Here is a 20,303-nt window from a genome sequence, read left to right on the forward strand (position 1 = left end):
AAATAATTATGATGTTGCCATATGTCCCCGTTACAGAATTACACTAAGCCCTGTGAATACTCCCTTCCTTTTAAATTAGAAATAAATACATATAAAACATATGCAAAGAACATTCTAGAAACACACCACCAACACAGGCAATAACAATAGGTTCTCTATGGAACAGCCAGAACTTTGACCTCATACCATTTTTCACCTAAACTTTGAAGTTTGTAATCCAAAGCAGAAGAAATCTAGTCATTGTAATTGTTAGCTGCATCTGTCTCACAGGACCATGAAAATTAGTTTCTGTAGTAGCCTCCTGGAGCACATGACCAACTGTCTTCCCTCCCTGCCACCCCAAATTAAGGAAGTTTCACTTAAATTTATCTGTAGTTCACCTATGCCTTATTCTAAATTTAAGGATCTTAAAGATATCACTGATTACTAGCGCCGATCACTTGATTTAGTTTAAGTAATACAATTCCCTGTCATCATTGCAAAAAACTTTTAATAACGTAGTAATGGGTAAGTCTGAAGTTTTCAGGATGACTCCAGTACTTGGACATCCAGAGCATCAATAACTAACAACCTGTAGCCAAAGTCTGAAAGGTCTAAGATTACTTCCATTACAAGGAATTAAAGTTCCTGGATTCACAAACTACATATGCATGTAAAATAATTTACTGTTAGTTCTGCGAAATACAAGAAAGCTATTTAAGGATTTCAAACTCTAGCACAGGTGTGTACATTGCAGCTGAGCTATGTTAATTGATTCAGCAAGTTTTTAAAGATAAAAGTTGAAAACAAGAAGGCTACTTTTACCAAATTTAAGCTTGGTCACTTCAGAGCAGAAAAAAAACCCACCAACCCTCCTCATTTACTGTTCTTACTGTTCACACAGAAAAGGCAACAACTGGAAGGAACTCTTTTGCCTACACAGAAAAGCTAGAGGGGGGGAAAATAAAATATATATACACCACAAACCTCCTCCTCAGAGTCGAGGGTATCATCCTCAATAATGAAAGGTAATTGCTGACAAGCACCATTGTAAAACAGAAGATGTGTTAGATGAACAGAAGTACTACAGCTTGAAAGCCCGAGGATGGAAGTGGTTACTCTTGTACTGAACACAGTGTACTCATCTTGGTAACCTCCACATGCAGCATGCCTATTACACTAAATGCGACTATGTCACTTCTGACCTTTTTCACTTGTATACAAACATCAGATGCAGAGCACTTGTCCGCAAGGAACTGCATCATGTTTGGCATTTTAAATATGCTCAAATTCCTGGCAAACAGTATAATATTTGAGGAGTTGCTTTTACCGGTTATGTAATGCTAACTGTGTAACCGCTTGCTCCAATTCCTACAGTATATTCAACTAAAGTGGAAAAAGCTGCTAAGGACAAATTTAAAAAGATAATGACAGGAAACGCGTTCACCCCCTCCTCCAAATAAAGCTGCTGAGTGTTTGCTTTCTGTCCAACCTTACTCCATCAGTAAGCCTGACAGCCTGCGAGACTGTCACTCTGCTGACCACTTTGCAATATCGCAAAGACAGCAGGAGTGGAAGCAGCAGCTTGCCCACTGCTTTATCCTCTTTTTCTCTACACTATCATGTCTCTCCCCCATGAGCTGTGACATAACCAAAATCCCAAGCTATAGAAGGGCACAAGCAAAAAAAAAAAAAGGCTGCTGAGGCCACCGCTGGTGTGCCATTCCCAGCTGCAAAGCGCTCGCTGGCACCCAGTCCTCGACTCTACAGTGTCAAATGCAATTGCTGCACCTCACTCCTCTCAGTGATCTACTTCCAGCATGCAGTGCACTATCAAGGAAGTTGATCTTCCTTGCATTAGAATGAGAGAACATAATTTTGTTAATTTCTCAGTATTAACAACAAAGCTGTTACACATTTATTTCCAGTAATTTTCCCCTATAGGCTTACAAGCTAGTCTGTAAGAACTGCCAGTACTGAAGTACCTAAAGAAATACCCTTAGTGAAAGAATGTTTATGAAGAACAAGTTTTCCATATATAAAGAAATACCATATATTTTCACTCAATGAAAATGTAGTACTTGAGGAAAAACAAAGCTTTACAATTCATTTGTCAACAGATCTCATTAAATATGCTGCCATTTGATAGCAATACCAGATAATGCTAAGACTGGTAGAGAGACGGTAAAGAACAAAAGAAGAAATTACTTATTTTCTTCAGAATCTCGTTTTACACTTTTTTGCTTTCTTAGCACCATTTGTCACCAGTACTTTTAATAATGAAGAAGTGTGTTACATAACTGAAGAAATAATTTAAGAGTGGAGAAGTAGCAATTGTCAAAAGATATACACTATGATTTAATCTGTAATTATTGGCTCTCTTGTCAGAGTTACAAGGAAGGTAGATATTTACAACTTTACATACCAGCTCATCATCTCTGCCTTGGTTCTTACTTGATGATTCAGTGTCCATAGGTGTGTCGTTGTGATCTCCCTCTATGTTCTGCTTCTCTATTATAGAAGCATTAGCCACGCTGAAAAGGCCATGAATATTGACGCGCACCTTAACCTTCACTTTGGAATTGTCGCCATCATGTTGGGGACCAACGTTTTGAATAGTGAAACGCCCTTGAAAAAACAAAGATGGTTTTAATTTTTGTTCTAAAAACAGTGGAAGAGGAAAAAGAAATAAAATACATTCCTTGAAGGGTGTTAATTTAAATGGCAACCTCAGGTAACAAACAAATTGGAAACTTCATACTTAGTTGTCAATTCCACAACGTTAAGCCACAGCTAGATGAACTAAAACCTGGTTGCCCAATCATTATCAGTTAACTGATATTAATTAATAAGATGTTTTTGCTTTATCTGTATTTCATAAAAAACTCAGAATAACGCTTTATGAGGTGTTCTACTTCTCTGTTGCCTTCTCTAACCATCATACTAGAAAAATTACTCTGATTCATCTCGAACAGTTTCTTTCATTCACATAACTCAAACTTTGCACTTGAAAAATAAAATGTTAACAGAGATAAAAGATTCTATTTGAATTTGGTAACATGGATGCACTACGTGTTTTGGAGAACGAACAGTGCTTTTTAAGGCTTCTGGAAGCAGTGAGGTCAATACTTTTATTTTGCAACTTGCTGGAAATTTGACTGTAAATGATGCAGACTGTGCACAGGTAGAGGAGAATGTTCTTTCCTAAAGATGACAGGCTTCTTGCATAGACAGCTAAATAGGAAGCACCAAGTTTGTACCAGATTCATACATCAGTAAATAAAATTGTGAATTAAAGACCCTGCATAGTCTACTAATAACTACAAGTAAAGTAGACCAGGAAACTTATCCATGCGATCTAATGCTTTAGACTCTACTACAGATGCTTAAGTTCAGGAAATGCCTATCTTGTTCATTGTCAGATTAACAGAAAGAGACATGACAGATAACTGTCTGGTGCTAACAGCTCCTTTGATCCAATTTCTTTGAAAAAATCCAGGCTGGCGGGCACATAAGATCCTTATCCATTTTATAGAAGTTGAAAGAACCAGACAATAAGAGCACTAAACTCTTTGTACCTACTTTTTTTAAAGCATTCAGAAACACTGAACACAGAATGACGAAAGTAAATTTTTTTAGGAACTGACAAAAGAAGATGTCGATACCATTTGCTCACTGCATCTAAACCAAGAAGACTATGCCAAGGCTTTCTAAAAAACATCGGCTTTTCTATAACCTAGGAAATATGGAAGTAACGTATCTTAAAAAAAGGAGAACCACTTTTCCCATTATCAAGGAGTTGGGTATGGGGTTTTTATTCACATGGCCTTACCTATTCTGGAATCAGGATAAGGCACTTCATGTGGATGGGTATAGTAAGCTTCCAGGTCAAAAGGCTCTTTCTTGTGAAAAGTAATTACTTTTGAGAATGGAGCAGCATGGTTCTTACTGAAGACTTCACACTCCCTGAAGCAGTAAAATATTAAGTAAGGTTAAACCACTAAGCATAACATAATGGATAATCAAAATCAAGGTATGTTAATGATCAGCCGTCGTGCTAACCAAGCAGCTAAATAATTTAAAGTCAGTTTATGACAAGAGTTGCAGGTTGAAGGTCTGTAGGTCTCAAAGGTGGACTATATGCACTCTATGTCACACTTCCTAAAAATTAAGTAACTTCACACCGACAATTTTTAATGAAATGTATTCCAATTCTTAAGCAGTAAACAGAAATCAAGAGGTATAATGCAAAAAAAGAAAATTAAAACCGTTCAAGTGGACAACAACTTCAAAGTCCAAGGCCTGGTCTTCCCCATAGCTCAACATCTTTCTTTGTATACACAAACACACACTTTTTAGTAGGCACCATACAACTTACCCTGTTCCTTCTTCGTAAGATGATTTCCACCTTAAAGTTACAGAATAAGGAACAACATCTGTGATGGAAAATTCCCGCACTTTAAAAGCTGGGGAAAGAATTGCACACTAGAAAACAAAGACCGAAATTTTATTATATCCATGCAGTCAAATAAGCAGCAAGTACAATAATTAATACCTAAATGCAAAAAGGCTACAATTCATATAGGTCACACGGAGGTCCTGCTCATCACAGAATTTTTAACAGAAACTTCCTATGCTTTGTAGAAAGTTAACTGAACTGAAAGACTGAACTAAAGTAATAGTAACAGATACTACCTCCCCAGTGACTGTCAGTCAAGATAGCCAGCAAAGCTTCCAAATGACTACACAGAAGAGGAACAGTGCAATTTGGGTTATCAAATTTAACAGGTCTCTAACAAGACCATCCTTCTAACATGACACAGCAGCAAATTAACAAATGGAATATAATCATTTCTGACATGGTCACTGTCACCAATCGTTGAAAGAACAATTAAGACTACTTCTTGTTTCAGCTATAGTACCTTTCGCTTTTGGTTAGTTTTATTTCATTAGTACATGATGTTAAAGAAGCAATACTGAAGTTTAATTTCATTAACTATACCTGCAAGGCACAGCCTCTTGCAACAGCTTCATCAGCATTTAGCGTGGTGCTTATCTCTTTACAGAAAAAGTTAGAGATCTGTTCCTTCACTGCTGGAATTCTAGTAGCCCCACCTACTATTTCTATACTGTAGATATCTTCACGCTGAAGTTCTAGAAAAGAGAGTGCATGGCCTTAAGTTATCAAGATAACAAAAAGCTGTCTTTGGACAACTGAAAAAAAAAAAGGACAAGAGTTCTCTTATTATCTAGACACTGTGACAAGCACTGAATATATTCAACAGCTGACAAAATCTTTAAAACCAGATTTGTCATGATGTGTCCTATTGAAACTCTTTGTCCCTCCTGCAGACTACAAAGTTTTCTAGTTGCACAAACCTGGAAATTGCAGAAGCCAAGCATCAATGAGGACAGCTGTTCTTTAAAATGCATTGCCTGTTTGCATCCCCTTTCTGATGTACATAAACCCACGAGTGTGAAATTGGGTTTTTCTTGGCAGCCCTACGCTACTGGACAATACCTCACACCTCCCAAACAAGAACAAAATGAAACCCAAATATACCTCATTTTAAGCCTGGTTTAATTTTGGTTGCCAATAAAGAAAAGCAAACTAAAAATAAGTAATAGAAAACTAATAATATATAATAAATATTAGACTGTGCTTGCAGGGTAACTTTTTAATTCTGAATTCAAGATACTGTATAAAGTGATCTCAAGCAACTGTCAGTCCTTGAACAGCTCTGCTCAGCAGTTATGCAGGTTCTTACTTCCTGTATTAGCTATTTAGCCAAGTCACAAGATATGCAGAATTCTTCCCTTTCTTTTAGTTGAAGATGCTGGAATTAGGGGTAAGACCTTTTCCTGTGAAAGTCTAATTCTCTCGTTTACACTACATTAGCGGGGGGTGAAAAAAAAATTGTTATTTGCACATGCTTCAGATAATTTATTTTAAGAACATACTGCCAAATTCTCAGGTCAGTGAGGACATGTATGTATCACATATGGAACAGGCTGGCCAGACAGTTGCAGTAAAGAATAAGTTTTTCCCATCATAGTTTTGGTTTGGTGGTTTTCTGTTTTTAAATAAAATAATCTTTCAGAGCACCAGCCTTTTCCATTACACAGGGTGAATGAGGGTCAATAAACCAAGGTTGCAGAGTGGTATGTGCACTAAATGAGGCAGGAATGGCATCATGCATACATGGCAAGCATATGAATGGAACTTACATTTAACTTTTCAGTACTTAGCTTTGCAATTCTAATAAATACAAAAATATATTAAAAAGATATCATTAAAGAGATCTAGGGTAACTGGATTACTAGTTACTTTCTTGAACCAAAAGTAGCATCTAAATGAACTCCTACTTACTAGCTTGATCCATGGCTGCTCTTAGAGGAGGTTCCACTCTGGACAGAAGGGCAGCACACAACTGCTCAAACTGAGCTCTGCAGGAACAGGGAAAGTGTTTCATGTTACAAGACAGCTTAGAGACCACAACTCACTGCACTGCAGTGAAAACAGCGCACAGTACCTGTTCATCTTACTGGAGACATCAAGGTCATTCATGAAGCACTCAATATTGAGTGGAAGGTCAGAAGCATTTGCGCTCATAAGCTTCTTCAGTTTTTCACATTCCTGATACAATCGTAACAGCGCTCGGGGATTCTCTTTTACATTCAGTTTGTATTTTGTCCTAAATTCTTCAGAGAAGTAGTCTACCAACACCTCATCAAAATTCCTACCACCTATGAACGGGTCAAAGGTAGTAGCCAAGACCTGCACAGAAATGAAAGAACAACGGCTAAAAGTTATTAGACAATGTTTGTTTAGATATAGGGATAGCTTTCATACAAACACTAATTTTCTAAGTTAACACCTTTAAAAACAGGTTTGATATGGGAAAACTCTTCGTGGTTTTCTCACCATCTTCTATGCAATTGCCAGATAGAACAACTTAGAAAGATCACTCCTCAATTATTTAGTTTCTGCCCTCCCCAAATGAAATACTACCACATCTACCATGCTGCAGCCCCTACTCTGCTTACTAGCTCACTAAAGAAAAGGCAGACTAGGATAGCTATTTTGTCATGCTATTACTGTTTTGTGTCATTTACTCAAAACAGAAAAACTGGCTATCATCTTCCACATGACTTCAGATGACTACATTTTGCTACAAAAGACAAAAACATTCAGCCATCAGTAGCTCACAGACAAAAACCTCCAAACGAGGAAGTAAAGACTGTCCAGTTTTACTTCACATCCTATTGAATTTAGATTTTGAACTGTCATGGATGGCAGAAAAAAAAGATATCCATCACAGAGCAATTCAGTGTGTTCAACAATTTCCCATAAATAAGTGAGCTGCACAACTAGAATGCTTATGAGACTACCAGAATATGCAAATATTTCAGTGCCATAACATGGCACAAAAACTATGCAGTATGCTTAATTGTCAAGCACTTTTCAAAACACACTTTGGGATACATAATTTCTGCATTTTATAAAATTTGATTTGCTGAAATAGCCAAAAAATAGCAGAAAGTTTTTGTATCTAGCATTTCAAAAGTATTTGCTATAGACATTTATTTAGTTTTAAAAAGAAATAATCTTTCCACAGAACAGTACTTTGAGTATTGTTCAATTAAATACTTCAGGAATATGGGATTTTACCATACGACTTGAAAAATTACCTTCAGTTTTCCCTTGTTAAAAGCACAGATTGAAACCTGATACGCAGAATGCCCCATATCTACAAAGACCACGTTTCTTGGCTTCTCTTCCAAGGCTGGTAGATCTTGCTTGTATATTCCATAGGCTAGTGCAACTGAAAAAAACCAACCCACAGAAGTTAAGGGAAAGCTGTATACAACTGTAAAGCATGCATTAAAAGCACTACCGAAAGAAAGACACTACTTACGTTTACTCTTTCTAAACATCTCCATTACTCTGCTCAAATAGAACATAAGGGTCAAAAGGGTCACAAGTTTTAGACCATTATGCGTTGCCACATTTTTTATTTTAATTTCTTATTGTTTGTTCGTAGTTTTACTAGTACATTACCTCATGTTCATTCCTGTAAATGACGTTTAAGTATTCTGTATAACCTTTCCAACAAACTTTCTATATTCTTTCCAACAGCTGCGTGCTGTGCACCTTAAAGTCAGTAGCATAGGTGCCATATAAATTTACATTTTTAGATCCAGGATTCATCAGATGGATTATTTTTGCTTCTGCTTAATAATTACTGTTCATGTATAAAGCAGCTCATCACAAAGAAAGTAAACATGTTGAAAACACATTTTTCACTGACAAGGGAGGAAACAGATGTCAAGTGAAGGTTTAAAGCATCACCTTGTATTTCAGTTCTGCTTGTAACCAAATTAACATTGTAATTTTTGAAATTGCACAGATTAAGTCTCATGCCTACACCTCTCCTTTGAAATGTCTTACTTTCAGCATTTTTTAGCTCAGCTTCGCAAAATTCAAGTGTGGTCAAGAGAGAAAAAATGTTTTAAGAGACTAGTTTATACAAATCTAAGATTTCAATACCAGCACTCATTTGGAAAGTTGGCTAAGATTTCCTAAAAGCAAAGAGAATTTAAATCAAGAAAAAAATAAATAAATTACTGGTTTAAACAGCTCCAAATTTAGTTCCCATGAAGTGTAACATACTCTACCCTAGAATTCACCAAAACCAGAATAGGGCAGTAAACAAATTACTTCGTAGAAACAACAGTTGTGCCAATGCTACAGCTGACAGGATTGCCACAAGTTTAAACTGTCACTATCCCACAGACTTATGCTTGACTTGATTTGGGTATTTTGAAAACTCATAGAGTTGTTTCTAAGTATTATCAGCAAGTCTGCTTTCAGAAAAAGCTCCACAAAATGCAGTTTGTGTAGAAGCAGCTTTTAAAACATACCTGTTAAATATTTAAAAATGAAAAATCTTTGGATTACACATTTTAAAATTTCCCTTCAATGTATTTCACTTCAAATATATATTAGCTTATGATTAAAAAGTATTTCTCTAATACTTCCATGAGATTTATTTTTAGTCCAGCACACCCATCTTCCAGTAAGATGGAAAGACAGACCCCACTACACACCTATATTAAATAATGTATTTACTGCAAGCTTTCAGACAGATGCTGATTACATCTGCTAATACTGTACTATGCTATTATTTAATACAACAATTGAGAATTTGGGTCAGGTGCACACCCCAACTGGATCATTAAAGAGATTATGATGCTAGCTCAGGCCTTCCCAATACAGCTGCTGTAGCTCCATGGTACAGCAGAGAGGTAACCACAGATACCAGCTTTATTTCAGAAGCAGAGCAGCTATTTTCAAATGGCACTGTATTCAAGTTAGCAAACTCAAACTCTCATTCTGTCTCCTAAGTGCTGAACACCACCCCACCAAAATAGTTGCTGTGTTTCCAGTTCCCATGCTGGATTGGGCAGTACTAGCCCAGATAGTACTGGCCCTAATTACACAATTAGGACCTTGGGAAAAAGCTATGTCATCATCACATCACAGATTCAATAGCCTGAATGGGTTAAAAAAAAAAAAAGTTGCTGCCCCTTACCTGCTGTAGTTTCATTCATCAGCTTCAGACAGTTTAATCCCGCAATCTGCGCAGCTGCCATTACAGACCTTCTCTCAGCATCAGTGAAGAAACTGGGTACCTGTTTCCAAAAAAATAATTACATAGGATATTATGAAATATGGACTTTTAAATTTTAAAAAAGTCAGGCTTACCCATTAAGCAACCCTATAAATTTCAATACCACAAGGAACTGTTATAAACTAACCTTGGATGAATAAGGCAGTCTGAATAAAACAGCTAGGTAATTCATCTTGGTGCATATTTTCCTTAAGATTTCAAAATATGACAAAAGTGGAGTGACATCCAGAGTTGTTTTAAACAAAGTAGATTTAAGCACCAAAAAAACCTGAAAATGTTTTCTCAGATTCTTCTCATGAGTCTTTGATCTTAACAAAGTCAACACAATAAATATCCATACATAGCCCCAAAATAATTTACTGCTGAAGCACTACAGTGGTGCTGGAACTAAACAGCGCTGAACTAAACTTTATGTTACAACTGAACCTGTATCCATTTCTCAGTTACCACCTCTACCAGAGTGCCAGCTTACAGCGTGCTACAATATTTGGTTCCACCAGAAATAGCCAAAGCACAATCAGGGCCCATTTAGAAACTGGCTGCCATCAGTTGGTGTACCTTCAACTTCAGACAAGCTTAAGACATAGAACTACATTCATAGTGTATTTTGTTAGCTACCATTGTGGTGTATGACCAAGGATCCTTGCTTGTGTGGGAGGTATTCTAAGTGTCTTTGTATATCATAAGGAAGCAAGGAAAAAGATCAAAGCGGATTTCGAACAGCTGAAGTATACAGAGACATGGAAACTGGAAAGCTGACAGAGAGGGGATAACCCTAATACTTCATGCCCAGACTTCTTACTAGATCAAGAGCAGAAGTGAAGCAGTACACAAAGACAATGTGAAAAGCAGCCATTTAGGACTTCATATCAGGAACAAAACCTTGTCTTCAAGCTCCCCCCCCCCCCCCCCCCCCGCCATGGGTGAGAACACTAGCTAAAAAAACCCAACAAAACAACACAAGTAAACCAGCCAAATAAAAAGACCTTTTCAAACAAATGCAGGTAGTTTGGGGTTCTCAAATTGCCAGTATGACCCTCAGAGCCATAAAGTTCAGGCAACTCTCAACTACACTACAACCCAACAGTGTTCAAATATGTAACAACGAAGAAATTAAACACTAATTTGGGAAGGTCCTTTGGAACTGAGGAAGATATGCTTACACATAGGACAGTTCCCATTTATAACAGGAACTACAGTAATCTATACGTAGCACTTGGAGTTAGCCAGTCTGGATCAGTTTAAGAAGTATGGTCTTTCTGAAAACACACTCTTATTTAACACATTTTCCATCTCCTCACACAGGATTACAAAAGCATTCTCATTTGGAAAAACCTACAATAAAGGCCCATTTTGGGGGGATGCAATTTCTATCCACTACTTGTATCTCTTACCATTGCACCATGGCATAAATGGTACTAGCTTACATAAAGTTATCTATAGATAAAAACTGCAATAAATGTGTCACAACTTACTGAAATCACGCAGTCTGCCACTGGTTTCTTCAAAGCACTTTCTGAAGTCTCTTTAAGTTTGGCCAATAACATTCCTGTAATCTGTTCAACTGCAAACAGTCTCTCTTCATCTAGGTATCTCACCTGAAACAGAGAATTGCAATTTTGCAATAAATCATCTCAACTTTTCCATAAGATGTGTTACTTGGACATTTTTTGTAATTTTGAGCATTGAGACCCAAGTTTAACATCAGACTCTAGACACAAATAACTCTCCTTATCAACTGATGCTACGGATCTGTGCTACCGACAACAAATCATAACAGTTCAGTTTAGCTGAAAATTGTTTTGTGGGCAACTTTTAACAGCTGAGTTATCTCAAGGGGCTATTCACAATGCTACACTATTTTTGTTGTATGGTTTTTTTCAATTAAAAAAAAACCCAAACAGAAAATGTGTAATACACATAGAATCACACTTGTCCTAACACGAGTTAAAAATAAGAGTTTTGGAGCAAACCCAAAGAACATCTGCTTCCTGCAAGGGTCACTCAAGCACACAAGGCAGGGAAGGGGCAAACGAGGCAATTCTAACAGCCCTGCCCTACTCGGGAAACACATCTGAATCTTCAGCCTTCATGTAAGGTTCTACATCCTGAATTCCTGACAGGCTGCCATCTCTCTAGCAATCCCAAACATTCCTGTGCAGGGAAACTCAGAAAGATGAGCAGCAGCTATATTTACACTGATAATTAGTATGATACGAGCAGGTATACAGAACCAAAGAAACTCACTTTGTGTGGTATAAAGCCCTGCCAGAAAGCAACCCAAAGTGCACTAAGTGAGGATGCCTGGGAGATTTGCTTCAGAAGCGCACTCCTGATCCAAATTAAAATGCTATGAGATAGACAGATTCAGAGACTGAAGCCAGAAAGCCTGAACTTCGAGAAGAGCAGCTTCCAGCCATTTAGTTTGGAAACAAATCAGATGTAACCTGCTCTGAAGATGTAATCCAAACTTTATCTTGTTTTCCCAAAATTTTGTCTCTGCATGTCTGTGAGACCTAAACTCAGATGAGACTAATAATCACACACTGTAATTCTATGCGTTTGAAGGTAAATCTAGTAAGGTAAGGTGAAAAGCTACTGATAAGACTATAGAAAGCTAATACAATTGATGAGAAACTGCAATGCACATCTTGGAAAAAGTACAGTACTTGAGCAGATGTTACTGCAGGGAATAAAATGTTCTTCATCTCTTGGTAACAGCAGATTTATTACACAGTTAATTTTATCGGAGGTGAATGAAACAAACTTAACCTTTTTTGGGGTGAGAGCTATTAACCTTTTACAGCATACCTGTATGGGAGACAACACCATATGTTTTTTACACTACTTTATTACTAGAAGACATGAGTATGTAATACAGACCAAGTACTCTAGATCTTCCTGAACATTTCAAGAAGTTAATGAATTACAAGGAGAAACGAGAAACACAGCAAAACTATGCTAAGGCAGGCTCTGTGAAAAATAAAATGTGTTATTATACTGGCTATCACCTGACATTTCTTTTCAAAATGAGTAAGAATATATTTAGAGTTTTCTTAGGGAAAATATAAGCCAGTAGGAAGTTAAGCCATAAAGTTCCAAAGCGCTCATCTCCACAACTAAAGATATTCTGCACAAAGCTCTAACCCACCTTTACACCTACGGAGCCATTCGGCATCTTCTGAAGTTCATAGGGAAGTTTGGCCCTTTCAGCTTGTATGTAAGGATCTTCAAATGCTCTTCCATGCAGTTTTTTGAAACCATGTAATGTATTTTTTACATTTGTAACAATCTGTGGAAAAGATATTTTATTTTTAATTACCCATGACATGCAGACTATAGAAGACCATCCAGAAAGGAACTCTTGTTATGTTGAGCTTAATGCACATACCCAAGACCCATGTCAAGCCCCACACATTTACTAGAAAGCAAAGGGCAGGGGGGAGAGAAAGAAACATCTATTTTTTAATCTATGGTCTCCATTAAAAAAATTCAAATTTACTTCCCTCTTTATTATCCATTAGCTTGCTGCCATCAATTTTCACTGTACTTTTAATTTTAGAGGAGCTTTCTGATAGAGTATGCAATATTTGAGATCACATTATGTATTGTTCCAAGGGCTGTCTGCAGGAACAAATGAAGTTATAACCTACGTTAACCTTAAACGAAGCTTCAACAAACTAATTCATTTTAATTCCTTTAAAGTTCTCCTCTAATTCCAATCCCATCTGGACATAAAGACTCTCCACACCTAATATCTCAACAGTGTTTCAACCTAATTACATTAAGGACAGCCTTTTAAGTAAAGAAAGGACCAGAACAAACAAATCCCAACACACACAATATTTAAGCTATTGAAAGACATTACTCCAGGGTAATATTTTCCAAGATAAACTAGTCTAGTTTACTAGTCTAAATAGCAAACTTCATAGCTGGGAAGAATACTGACAGGACACCTTCTCACCAGCAGAGCTCAGGGGTTCAGCTCAGATAAGAAGTGTAAAGTTTCTCAGAATGAAAGTGATACAGCTTCTGCATATACTGACTGCTCATGGTGCTACTGGTGAGCTCTATTACCTTTATATTCGCCAGGAAAATTTCCAGTTACTTACACTCTACATTAAGGGGAAGGAAGTCCTCAGCATGCTAACACGATGCATGGATGCAGAGAAAAAGGGTAAGACCCTGTCTATTTTGAATTTGTAGATTCACACTGGCTATTATGATTTTTTACCTACTGTCCTTCCAAAAGAAGGTTTTTCTAGGTTGCAGGTGAATTTACAGAGAATTAGAGAAATTTTACTTCCGTTCAAAGTTCCAGATTGAGACAGTAAATTACTAAGATGCATTCATTTAATATTATAAGCAACAACCAGTATCCACACCAAACTTCCGTTGTTCCAACTTCAGTTTCAACTTTTCTTAAACATAAGCACAGTATTCCTTCCCATCCCCAATGGTGATTTAATTATTAACTCTATTCTTGTTGTCATGAGTAAGCAAGAAAAAAAATATCTTTCACTGGGGAAGAAACAAGGTTTTCTGTTTCTTCCAATTTTTTACTCTGAATGACAAAACAATGCAGAAATACTGTTTCAATTTTAATACAGGGAATATACTGTTGAAGCAATAACTATTACTATGAAATGTACACTTACTGTAGAAAATTTTCTTTAAAACAGAAAAATATCACATTGATTCATTACTTTTCTTCCCACAGTTCAACAGTAGACAAGTCAGGAAAGTAATACAATAGTTTTTGATCCATTTACCTGGCTCTTTGCTGCATTCCCAATGGCCCGGGTCTTGGATCCTAAAGATATACATGCTCTAAGTAAAACACGAAGAAAAAAAAAAAGAAAAAAAGAAATTCAGCTTTAAAAGAAAACATCATAAAATATTGCTGTGGTACTTTAACACACGTACAAAAATTAAAGTAGCAGAACATGGATGTGGTGTTTAACAGCATTATTGCGTGAAGCACCAGAACTTGCAGTGCAATTCTAGTTATTTTGGTATTTGCAAATTAGTTTAGAAACTGCATGCAACCGCAATTGTGGCCATTATAATTGCATTTAAGGAATTCTTTAAAAGCTTACGTGTCCAACAGATCTTATCATGAAGTTAATGAATTAATAGTTACTTTTGGGTCACAGCCTATAACCAAAGAAGCCTGTGACATTTGATTTGAAAACTTGAACTTTACCAGTCAGGTTTTCTTGACTGAATAACCCTGAAGTCTGATAGTACCCCATTCACACTGTAAGAGCCATTAGCAACAATAATCATAAGGCAACAATAAAAAAAACCCATCTAAGCCCCAGGTAGCTGAACAGCCCAGTTCTACAAACTGTTGAGCACTTCCCGTGATCGAGGGCTACCAGGTACATACTGCAAACAGGCAAAAGGGGAGATGTCTGGGAACAGCTCCCAGCCACCAAGGGCTTGGGAAGCTCTAGGGTAGTCCATGGCCCCTTCCAGCTTGCTGCTTCTCAGGTTATCACTGAGCACCCCTCTCAGCCTCACCTCTGGCTCTAGAAAAGGCTGCCCCAGGTCCCCAGGCACCATCCAGCCACCTCACTACTGCCTTTGGAAACTTTTTTTTTGGAAGTTACTGTCACCACACCTTCGCTTTACAGATTTGAAATAGAACTCTTTCCCTAAAAGGGAACTGATCTGGCTAAAACCATTCAGTAATAAATAACAGATACAACCCAGATTTCCTACAGTTCAAATTTAACTGTTTAACAAATGCATAAAGGTCACTATAGTAGATTGGTTCCTGCCTCCTCTCCATCATCGCTCTGACAGCACTGTATGTTATTTGGTAGTATCATCTAGCAACGTTTTCCGCTATAACGCCACACCAAACATACAAAACCTTCTCCAGATTTAACTGCTGCAAACAGACAATGCATTGCCCTACATTTTCAAATATGTAGTTCAGCTTTCACAAACAGCTTTTACAATTTTTAATGTTGCTTAACACTACAGTTCCAAATTATACTTTGAAATAATGAAGAAAAGGCAGATAAAAGAGCAATTTAGACAAGGTGCAAATGGTTTACAAGACATTTATTTTATGGATAATAACATGCTAATGCTATTATATCACAGCTTTTCACTGTAGGAATTTGACTCTGCTGACAGACAGCATTAATTACAAATACCCCCACGCACAGCAGAAAGCATCAAGTCAGAAGCTACTTAGCCCACTAGAGTTCTTGTCATGCTTTACTTCAATGACTTGGTTCCAGCACAAGTGGATGGATGGTTTCTCCCTCCCTTGGCTGGGAAGCAGAGATGTCAAAGAATAAAACATGCTCGCTTTGGCTCCAAGCACTTCGGTTGTATCCAAGATAGCCCTTCAGGAAACACATCCACCATAAGGATACAACTGTCTACCCCACCCCTACCCTCAGCTGCTTTCAAATAAGCTTTTGTACAGTACACCGACATTTCAAAGGTAGCAACTCTCGTCACCAGGAGGACATTTCAATCCTCTCCATGCATTGTTTTGAAGATGCTACCTCATAATTTTAATTACAGTTTGTGATTACACTAATTACACATGGTCTGGAAAAAAGTTAATAAAAATTACAAGCTATCAACAATCAACTGTTTTTCTATAAAACCACACAGTGGTGAGGCACAGCACCTAAAAGGGCCACTTGCCATGAGTTTAACACACCCAGCGCACTACAAACACATACAATAGACTTGCTGGAGTTCCCAGTTCAGGAAAAGCCGAGTGTCAGTTAACATCCAAAGAGCCACTAAGGCCAAAAGCCTTAAAAAGTACAAGTTCTACTGAAATGGATGGCTTAATGGCAGAATCTTTTCCCTTTCTTTCTAAAATACTTGTATTAAAGCTTTGAAGATGATACACATTTTACAAATGCTAACAATCCCATGCCTTAGATCACAGGATGCAGGTTTTAGGCAAACAATATTAATAAAGGATCACCTGAATGTTTTAACAACTGGGACACTGGATTTATGACTCAAGTGCTGTATTAAATTGTGATAATACGCATCTTCTGCGAGCCTATGCTGCTTTTGTATGTAGCACTGAAGTATGCTTACACTAACACTGTACTGTTGACAGCAGTATTGCACGGATATCTGAACCAGCTCCAAAACTGGAAGCTGGTTGCACTAATTAGCCTTGCCCAGAAACAGCAATTAGCCTTGCCCAGAAACAGCAATTAGCCCTGCAGAGCACAGTCAGGACTGTCCTATCTTTAGGACCTAACCCAGTATCTTTATGTGGCTTGATACCACCACACTGGGCCTGAAAGTGTACCAGCTTGTCCAGAGCTAGTTCAGATACTTTTATACCACACTACACAGATACAACAAACATCAACACTTTGTATTTCAGGGAGTAGGTCCCAAGTATTTGGGACGTATCCAATCAATGTTAACTATTAGGTAACTTCAAGCATCTACATGACGTAAACACCTCTATAGAAACATATAAATAAAGACTTCATTTATGGTGTTGCTATGTGCAATAGGCAGAAAAGTTCTGATGATTTAGCGAGTTAGATCAGCCTACATCATGCAAGTCCTGTTTGAGGTAAGGTTTAGTTACTATGAAAAACTTCCCTAACTAATAATAAGCCTGTTACTTTTCTATTTACTTTTTTTTTTTGTTTGCCTCAAAACAATAGCATTAGAAAGGAAATTCCTCATGCTCTCCTATATTACATTTTAGAGAAAGAGAAGAAAAAAGCCCGGAAAAATGTCACTTTAAGCGAGATAACTAATGCCTTCAAGTATCTATGCACTCCAGATGCTATCTTGTTAACTGTGCTTTAAACCCCTTTCATAATCACTTCACAAATGCCTTGGAAGTACAGTCACTCAGACATTAACATGAAAAATACTAAACACAGGGAAACCTGTGTGAAGCCTACCTGCAAAGAACGCACTCCAAGAACAGCTAAGAATTGGAAGTGCTCTTCAATCATAAGGGGGAAGGAAACTGCAGCTGCCTGAGGATTCTGTGGGCAACAGTTTCAAGGGGTTCTTTGCACAGAATTTGAAAGGCCCCAGAATTTCAGTTCTCATAAAATGTGCACAAGGATAATGCCTTCTTGAAAGTTAAAGCAAGAAATGTATTTTTCCAAGTAGCAAAAAGAATTTTAAAGCATATCCCCATTAATACAGACAGCATGCATTTTAGCACTTTTGTACTTTTAAAAAAGAACTTTTTAGAAAGCAAAACAAACCCTGCGTTTCTCTGAGATCAAAGAGAGAACAATGCTAAAGTTACTATGGCCTCATGTTACAGAAACAGCTTTCTGCTGCTGGCTACAAATTCCTTCAATAAAAGTAAGCACCATCCAAACCCCTATTTTTATATGTATTATGCGAATTCCTGAATCCTCCTTGAAAATTACGCACAGATGGAGCTCTAAAAATCCTAGACGTATCCCATAGAAACACAAGAGAAAGATCTCCACCTACTCTTGCGTATCCCATCATCACGGACATTGCCCACTACCAGTCCCCGTCCCCCCCCCCTACTTCTTGCAAGACCTCGGTATTCCACGGCCAGCAGATGCAGCGTGGTACAAGTAAGAACAGGTCTGAGAAGAGGGAACTCATCGCGCCACTTCCCTGCTTCCCCGGTGAATCAACCACCTCCTCCTCCCCTGTCTCACCACCACTCCATCATAAAATTGTTAATGAAAACGCTCCAAGCCCTGGCAACCGTTCTAGAGTTGGGGAAACACATGCACTTAACCGCGATCTTTGTCACACGAAAGGAAAGTGTTAGAAGGACAGGAAAAAAAAAACCCCAACCAAAAACCCCAAACCACCCCCATTGTGCCTCAAGAACCGTGTGGCACATCCAGCACTGCGCGGTATTTCAAGGACACGGGAGAGTCAAAAGCCCGGGGGGGGAGGGGGGGGGAGCGTTTCTCGGCTAGCCTCCTGCCCCGACACACGCCATGTCCGCCCCCGCTTAAAACATTTCCCTTGGTACCCAGAAAAGGGCACTGGCCCGGCAAAAGCGGCCGCGCACTGCTCCTGAACCATCGCCAGGCCTGGGCGCCGGCCGGCGGAACCCGGCTCCTCTCTCGCCGAGGGAACCGGAGATGCAACCGGCGCCGGGCCGGGCCGTCAGAGCCGCGCCAGGAGCGCCCACGGGCCGCGGAAAGAACAAGGCCCTACGGGGACACACGCCACTCCCCCCCCCCCCAGCGCTCAGCCGCCTCAGGGAAACCGGCACGCCGGCGGGGGGGGGGGGGGGGCGGTAAGACAGAAGGAGAAGAGGGCGGCCGGACTCGCCGGTACGGCGAGGAGGAGGAAAAGTGCCGGGGGAGACCGGGGGGGAGGTTAGCGGCGGTACTCACGGAGTGCAGCGGTCGCTGTACTCGTTGGCGATGGTCTCGATGCCGCCGCTGCGCGCCACGCCGATGTAGCAGTTGAGGAAGCCGAGGTCGATGCCAACGACGGACATGGCTGCGCCCGGTGCTTCCCGCTTCCCCCGCCGGCCTGCGACTTACCGCGGCAGCGGCGACCGTCTGGGTTGCTGGGAGCCGGCTCCTCGCCCGCCTCTCCCCCACTGCGGAGCACCGGCCACCAACCGGCGGTTACTCTCCTCTGCGCAGGCGCGCTGCGCCGGCCGGCGGGGAAGCCGCCAGGCGCCGGCTACGACTTCGGCACTTTCCGGAAGGGCTCGGGCGCCGCCGGCTGCGGGCGGCTCGCGTTCGAGAAAGATCTGGAAAGGGAGGGAGAAGGCGTTATCTAGAGCGACACCCCGCGCCCCGACGTCAGAACTGCGGCGGGCCACGCCCCCGACCCCCTTAAAGGAGCCGGCGGGCAGAAACGGCGGGCGGGAGGTCCGGCCACCTCCCGCCCGCCATTTTGATGTGAAAGCTGGTTGCGGCACGATATATAATTTAACGGGGCGATAACAGCCCTTCCTTCCCCCGCGGGTCCCGGAGCTGCCGGCCCTGTGGAGCCGGGCGGCGTCGAGAACCCCCTCAGTCCCGAGGCTGCGGGGGGGGCTAGGCCTGTATCAGCCCCGAAAGTGAGGGAAAACCGGGCGTTCTGTCCCAGAGAGGTGGGGATTGCCGCCCCTTGGGTCCCACCTTTCTCCAGCACGGAAGAGCCGCTCCCCAGTTTGCGCATACGTATGCCCAGAAGTGCCCTCACTTTCTGTCGGTTTTCTTTCCTAGAAAGAAGACATCTGGCAACCTGAGTATCCCTACTGCAGTTACTCCATTTCTTTTTTTTTTTTTTTTTTTGGGGGGGTGTCATTTTAAGTATGGAGGACTGGAACTCCACAAAAACATACCAACTGGCTGGAAAAGCACCATTAAGTATTTATTTGCTTCTAAAAATGACATCTCGGTTTCACGCAGCAATATGACATCTTTCTGACACAGCTCATGGCACGGCGCTGCTCAGTCTTGTTCCACTGGAGAGACTAAAAATAAGTGCTAAACCACTAAACTAGATTCACATCCCTGTCAAGTTTTGATTATCTTCCCCATGTGTTATTGTTTCAATGGTCTACTTCACAACTAGAATTTTCTAGTGAAGACAACAGATGCCGTTTCCCTCTAAAACCCCCACAAGCAAGAGAAGCCGCTGTTTATAGAGTTAGTT

General features: G+C 39.8%; 1 protein-coding gene across 2 annotated transcripts in view; it reads right to left on the minus strand.

The window, feature by feature from the left end:
- HSPA4L (heat shock protein family A (Hsp70) member 4 like) overlaps positions 1 to 19,392 on the minus strand; it is a 28,498-nt gene extending 9,106 nt beyond the window's left edge. The window contains exons 1-13 of one of the 2 annotated variants that reach the window (XM_069794769.1): positions 19,043 to 19,392; positions 14,447 to 14,504; positions 12,826 to 12,966; positions 11,150 to 11,272; positions 9,576 to 9,675; positions 7,672 to 7,805; positions 6,513 to 6,757; positions 6,350 to 6,426; positions 4,982 to 5,133; positions 4,358 to 4,464; positions 3,812 to 3,945; positions 2,405 to 2,607; positions 967 to 1,014 (exon numbers count right to left, since the gene is read on the minus strand). In XM_069794769.1, coding sequence (XP_069650870.1) covers positions 967 to 1,014; positions 2,405 to 2,607; positions 3,812 to 3,945; positions 4,358 to 4,464; positions 4,982 to 5,133; positions 6,350 to 6,426; positions 6,513 to 6,757; positions 7,672 to 7,805; positions 9,576 to 9,675; positions 11,150 to 11,272; positions 12,826 to 12,966; positions 14,447 to 14,504; positions 19,043 to 19,149 — 1,629 coding nt within the window. In that variant the 5' untranslated portion in view covers positions 19,150 to 19,392. The remainder of the gene's footprint in view (positions 1 to 966; positions 1,015 to 2,404; positions 2,608 to 3,811; positions 3,946 to 4,357; positions 4,465 to 4,981; positions 5,134 to 6,349; positions 6,427 to 6,512; positions 6,758 to 7,671; positions 7,806 to 9,575; positions 9,676 to 11,149; positions 11,273 to 12,825; positions 12,967 to 14,446; positions 14,505 to 19,042) is intronic. The other variant, XM_069794856.1, reaches the window with a different exon arrangement.
- Between the last annotated feature and the right edge of the window lie 911 nt (positions 19,393 to 20,303).

The sequence above is a fragment of the Haliaeetus albicilla genome, chromosome 1, assembly GCF_947461875.1.
Source record: "Haliaeetus albicilla chromosome 1, bHalAlb1.1, whole genome shotgun sequence".
Taxonomy (NCBI): domain Eukaryota; kingdom Metazoa; phylum Chordata; class Aves; order Accipitriformes; family Accipitridae; genus Haliaeetus; species Haliaeetus albicilla.